Below are 6,897 nucleotides of genomic sequence, written 5' to 3' on the forward strand. Positions count from 1 at the left end.
TGTGTGTGTGTGTGTGTGTGTGTGTGTGTGTGTGTGTGTGTGTGTGTGTGTGTGTGTGTGTGTGTGTGTGTGTGTGTGTGTGTGTGTGTGTGTGTGTGTGCAGGCCAGTGAACTACGTGCTGTCCTGGCTCAGCGTGGTCGGTCCCGTGGTGGGTCTGGACGTCCCCCTGCAGTACTCCACCCAGCTTCATCCTGCAGCCTCACCCAGCGGCTCTGATCCGGACTGATGCTGCTTCACTCGGACCAGCAGCTCCGTGGCGTCTCCGTCGATGTGCCGGGTCATCAGCCGGACACCGGGAGCACCTCCCCCCCCGACCGCTCCGAAGCTGATGGCCCCGGGAGGCTCACGCCGCCTGCGGGACTGTTTGTGTTAGTTTTAGTTCCTTTGTGTGACTGTTCACTCACACTCTGAAATGGTAATGAAGGAGGTAGAAAGCTTCTGGACTTCACCTGAGAGAGTCCAGATAAATCCACACCAGACATCTAGAAAGGATGTTTACTTTTTAGTGCGAACTTTCAGTGTTGGATGAACTACATCAGAGGAGAGTCGGGCTGGAGGACTGCAGCAGAACCAGTGTGAATGGTTCCATTGATAAACATATGAAACAAAATACAAACACATAATGAACAGCAGACTTTGATATGTGAGCCCTCTGACATGAAGGAGTGCATCAGTACTCTGGAAATGTTTCAACACTGTTAGAATAGAGAATGTCAGTATCAAATGTACGTAACATCCAGCGCTGCAGGCTCAGAGACTGTTTATAAAAGAGTTTGTAGCTTCCATGTCTGAACAAGGAGGAGCCAGCGGTGGATCTGATCGATCTGATCGGAAACCTGACGATACTACGTCCCGCCCACCGATAGCTGTAACCTGACTGCACCGCAGGCCTGTCAATCAAACAGACACGCCCCCAAAACACAACAGAAAACCTCTCCAGCCTCCGTTTCTCATTTAGCAGCATGTTGAGCAGCGGCAGCAACGTTCTCCACATCCCCTCCGGGACTCATCACACTGCAGTCTGACCCTGTGATGCTCTACTTTTCTATTTATAATGACCTGCTTGAGCACAAATGACCAACATGCTGTTCTACTGTCAATAAAACACTCTGCTGCACAACAAATGTCTGACGTAACACAAATGATCCAAAAGTTCAGAGGCTGATGCAGATGGAGGAGGAGGAGGAAGAAGAGGAGGAGGAGGAGGAGGAGCAACAACTCCCAGTACATCCCGTCGTCTCCGTCAGCACTGAGTTACGTGTGATTTTCATGTGTTGCTCCGTCATCGCTCCCAAACAGTGACGTTCTGCTCCTTACAAACATAAATGCCACTCAAACACCTCCAGCTCATTGTTTTAGACCATCTGAAGTGTTTCCAGGGTATCTGTGTTTCAGTGTTTCAGTGACGCAGATTCATCACATTTTCAATTCATTTCATGTGGTTTGATTCCACACAGTTAATAAAAACAAAGAAGTAAGTAACATTTCTAACAACGTTATGTGTTTGGAATAATTAAAAAATAACCTTCAACATCATCCACTTCAGACTTACTTCTTGCTCCTCAACGATGACATCATGTGAACCACAAGTCTCACCTGGGAGCTCACAGGTGAATGGTATGAGAGAAAAAAGCAGTCTCCTGCAGAGGTCTGGTAATAGTTAGGGGCAAAAACTCAGAAGAAGAAGAGAACGACTTGTTCACTTTCACTTCATTTGGTCTCAGTCTGATTATTACTCAGAAACCGTTCTGTCTCATTAAAATATACGTCTTACCAGTTTGGAGCCGTCTTATTGGTTAACACACGAGTCTTTCTTCAGTCCTTGGATGCTTCAGGCTGTCTGCTGTGGGAGCTGGACGCCTCCTCCTCCTCCTGCTGCGGGTTTTCAGAGGGAATCACAGCTGGAAATAAAAGACACACAAACGACAAAAATATTTAAAAGGAATCATCCAAATCAAACATCGTAATCTGTGTGACACTTTCAGCTCTGATTCACAGCAGCTGATGTAACGTGAGACTCTGACGGCTGTCATGATCTGTGTTTCTGTTTGTCAGACACATCCAGAAAAAGGATCGTACATCTGTAACAGCTGACTCTGATGTTTGACCACTGACTGATATAAAAGAGTTCGTAGCTTCAGGTCTGTAACATGGTTCCGATCCAGAAGTGTCTTCAGCTGCAATACCAGCGAGTGCCACTAGAGGTCGGCTCCAAAAAGCCTCCGGCTCCATAGACTCCCATTCAACTTCTCTCATCAAATCCAAAGTGAATAAAATGTGTCCATCAGTTATCTCGGTGTTGTTAGCTAAAGTCACTCCTTCTTATTAGTTTTCTGGAGGTCCATCTGAAAATAATCCCTCATTCATTAGAAAAGAAGATTCAAGAAGACCTGTTTTTGGGGGCGTGTCTGTTTGATTGACAGGCCTGTGGTGCAGTCAGGTTACAGCTATCGGTGGGCGGGACGTAGTATCGTCAGGTTTCCAATCAGATCGGTCAGATCCAAGTCCTGCATGAACATGCAGTCGTGGAGGGTCGTTGAGAGGAAGTGATGTCATCTGTGGAAGTCTCTACATGACCTACAAACATCAGCCTGCTTCCACTTTCTCTCTCCTCAGCTCCACGCCTCATCGGATATCTGATATAATCAGATATCATCCGATATCATCAGATATAATCAGACATCAGATATAATCAAATATAATCAGATATCATCAGATATAATCAGATATCAGATATCATCAGATATAGTCAGATATCAGATATAATCAGACATCAAATATAATCAGATATCATCAGATATCATCAGACATCAGATATCATCAGATATAGTCAGAAACAGATATAATCAGATATAATCAGACATCAGATATAATCAGACATCAAATATAATCAGATATCATCAGATATAATCAGACATAAAATATAATCAGATATCATCAGATATAATCAGATATCAGATATAATCAAATATCATCAGATATAATCAGATATAATCAGACATCAGATATAATCAAATATCATCAGATATAATCAGATATAATCAGACATCAGATATAATCAAATATAATCAGACATCAAATATAATCAGATATCATCAGATATAATCAAATATCATCAGATATCATCAGACATCGTCAGATATCATCAGATATAATCAGATATCAGATATAATCAAATATCATCAGATATAATCAGACATCAGATATAATCAAATATAATCAGACATCAAATATAATCAGATATAATCAGACATCAGATATCATCAGACATCGTCAGATATCAGATATAATCAGATATCATCAGATATAATCCGACATCATCAGATATAATCAGTTATTATCAGATATCATCAGATATAATCAGATATCATCAGACATCATCAGATATCATCAGATATAATCAGACATCATCAGATATCATCAGACATCATCAGATATCATCAGATATAATCAGATATAATCAGATATCATCAGACATCATCAGATATAATCAGATATCATCAGACATCATCAGATATCATCAGATATAATCAGATATAATCAGATATCATCAGACATCATCAGATATCATCAGATATAATCAGACATCATCAGATATCATCAGACATCATCAGATATAATCAGACATCATCAGATATCATCAGACATCATCAGATATCATCAGACATCATCAGATATAATCAGACATCATCAGATATCATCAGACATCATCAGATATAATCAGACATCATCAGATATCATCAGACATCATCAGATATCATCCTTGTAATGACACCGTATCGTCTTGGTTCATTGAGGTTCAGACAGTGAAAGAAGTAAAATGATTAATATGAATGAAATGCTTCATCGTCTCCTGCGACCACTTTCCCTGACAGCCGTTACCATCAATCATCAGCTCAAAATACTTTGAGGCAGCTGATATATAATTAGGATCTACTGGCCTTTTAAAACTAAACAGGATGTGGAGTATCCACTAAATCACACACATGGAATTACTTCTCATCTCTCTTTTTTATGGAGGCTGGTGATGAGTCAGTGTCCCAAAGACTATCTGATGATTATCACTCATCTCAAGCACCTGCTGGCAGCCATCATATAAAGCCAGCAGAGAGCCTTTCTCTGGTGTTGGTCAGCCATTAACCGGAGTGAAACGGAGCGTCAGCGTTGGTCCTGCTCCCCTGTCTGAAACCACATAATTACCTCATTAAAACAATAAAACCAGCTGGCCATAAAGCTGGCGTGGTTTACACACTGCTAAGAACTGGCAAGACATAAAGAAGTCATTATTGACCTTTATGTATTATAGAAATTGTTTTATTATATTGTTTTCTAATTTTGTTTAAACACTGTAAAATGAGACAAAAGGTGGTTTGTGGTGCAGCTTAAGAGCCAGAGTTTGATTTTATTGCTAAGATTAGTCCGTATCAGACATTTCAGGAGATATACGGAACAATATGGTTACGTTCAAGTGACAGCGTCTTGTAGTGGTGCAGCCACAGACTGGATATAAAGCCACAGACTGGTTATAAAACTACAGACTGGATATAAAACTACAGACTGGATATAAAACCACAGACTGGATATAAAGCCACAGAATGGTTATAAAACTACAGACTGGATATAAAACTACAGACTGGATATAAAACTACAGACTGGATATAAAGCCACAGACTGGTTATAAAACTACAGACTGGATATAAAGCCACAGACTGGTTATAAAACTACAGACTGGATATAAAACTACAGACTGGATATAAAACCACAGACTGGATATAAAGCCACAGACTGGTTATAAAACTACAGACTGGATATAAAACTACAGACTGGATATAAAGCCACAGACTGGTTATAAAACTACAGACTGGATATAAAACTACAGACTGGATATAAAACCACAGACTGGATATAGAACTACAGACTGGATATAAAACTACAGACTGGATATAAAACCACAGACTGGATATACAACTACAGACTGGATATAAAACTACAGACTGGATATAAAACACAGACTGGATATAAAACCACAGACTGGTTATAAAACTACAGACTGGATATACAACTACAGACTGGATAAAAAACTACAGACTGGATATAAAGCCACAGACTGGATATAAAACCACAGACTGGATATAAAACTACAGACTGGATATAAAGCCACAGACTGGATATACAACTACAGACTGGATATAAAACCACAGACTGGATATAAAACTACAGACTGGATATAAAACTACAGACTGGATATAAAACACAGACTGGATATAAAACTACAGACTGGATATAAAACTACAGACTGGATATAAAACACAGACTGGATATAAAACTACAGACTGGATATAAAACACAGACTGGATATAAAACTACAGACTGGATATAAAACTACAGACTGGATATAAAACACAGACTGGATATAAAACACAGACTGGATATAAAACTACAGATTGGATATAAAACTACAGAGTGTATATAAAACTACAGACTGGATATAAAACTATGGATATAAAACTACAGTTTGTATATCAAACCACAGACTGGATATAAAACTACAGACTGGATATATAAGAGTTCGTAGCTTCAGGTCTGTAAAATGGTTCTGATCCAGAAGTATCTTCAGCTGCAATACCAGCGAGTGCCACTAGAGGTCGGCTCCAAAAAGCCTCCGGCTCCATAGACTCCCATTCAACTTCTCTCATCAAATCCAAAGTGAATAAAATGTGTCCATCAGTTATCTCGGTGTTGTTAGCTAAAGTCACTCCTTCTTATTAGTTTTCTGGAGGTCCATCTGAAAATAATCCCTCATTCATTAGAAAAGAAGATTCAAGAAGACCTGTTTTTGGGGGCGTGTCTGTTTGATTGACAGGCCCGTGGTGCAGTCAGGTTACAGCTATCGGTGGGCGGGACGTAGTATCGTCAGGTTTCCGATCAGATCGGTCAGATCCACCGCTGGCTCCTCCCCCAGCTCGTCCAAATATGGTCACTTCCTGCTCCAAACCGCTCCGAACTAACAAGATGGTGACGGACAGAATCTGAACTGGAGGATTCATAACGTTCACAAACCAACGATGACATCACTGATGGTTGATGATATCACTGATGGTTGATGACATCACTGATGGTTGATGACATCACTGATGGTTGATGATGTCACTGATGGTTGATGGTTGGTCGTGATGCAGGGAGGGAGGAGGATGGAGTATGGATGGGTCAAATAAATATTAAACTTTAATACAGGAGATAGTTTTGTGTTTTCTGCTTCAATCCAACAGTCATGTTGTTTATTTCAGAAATGACCGTCACATTTGTACTTTTTCAGTTCAATTCATTTTCATACATTGGCAAAAAAAAATCACAACATAAGTCATCTCAGGGCACTTTACAGAGAAAGGTGGGGACCTAACGACATCATAGACACAAACCCAACGATCCCACAACATGAGCAACAGGAAGGCACAACCAGACTCATCTGCGTGGACTGGTTCAGGTGCAGGGATACGAGTGAGAGGAGAGAGAAAGGAACAGCATCGAGAAGCAACACATAATAAACACGGGGCAGGTTGGCGGAGTCAGTGACGGCAGAAACGTAGCTGTGGTGATGATGTCGCTCCTGTTTTTGAAAAATATCTGTGGATTTTATGCCTGATGCAAGTTATTGAGCTGCTTCACACTTTTGTCAGCAAAAAGATCTTTTCTTTGGCACCATTCTGCATAAAACACAGAAAACATGAGAAATAATACAGTAAAAATATGAAAACTAAATTTCCTTAAAAACTGACATTTAGCTCGCATTAAAATATAAGAAAAGTAATTTTAATAAATAAATTGTATGACAGAGAAGCCCCTTCTTTCTTGAAGACAGTTCTGTCCTGGATTTGTCCTGAACGCTCCGTCCCACG

The 6,897-nt window shown here is 40.3% G+C and overlaps 1 protein-coding gene across 1 annotated transcript in view; it reads left to right on the plus strand.

Annotated features, from left to right (window-relative positions):
* Nucleotides 1-757, plus strand: part of atg10 (ATG10 autophagy related 10 homolog (S. cerevisiae)) — a 9,169-nt gene extending 8,412 nt beyond the window's left edge. The window contains exon 7 of the mRNA XM_069724663.1: nt 104-757. Coding sequence (XP_069580764.1) covers nt 104-227 — 124 coding nt within the window. The 3' untranslated portion in view covers nt 228-757. The remainder of the gene's footprint in view (nt 1-103) is intronic.
* Nucleotides 758-6,897: the final 6,140 nt, after the last annotated feature.

The sequence above is a fragment of the Brachyistius frenatus genome, unplaced genomic scaffold, assembly GCF_029030835.1.
Source record: "Brachyistius frenatus isolate BFR_SWC_R1_liver_20210118 unplaced genomic scaffold, ASM2903083v1 Contig_389, whole genome shotgun sequence".
NCBI classification, from domain to species: domain Eukaryota; kingdom Metazoa; phylum Chordata; class Actinopteri; family Embiotocidae; genus Brachyistius; species Brachyistius frenatus.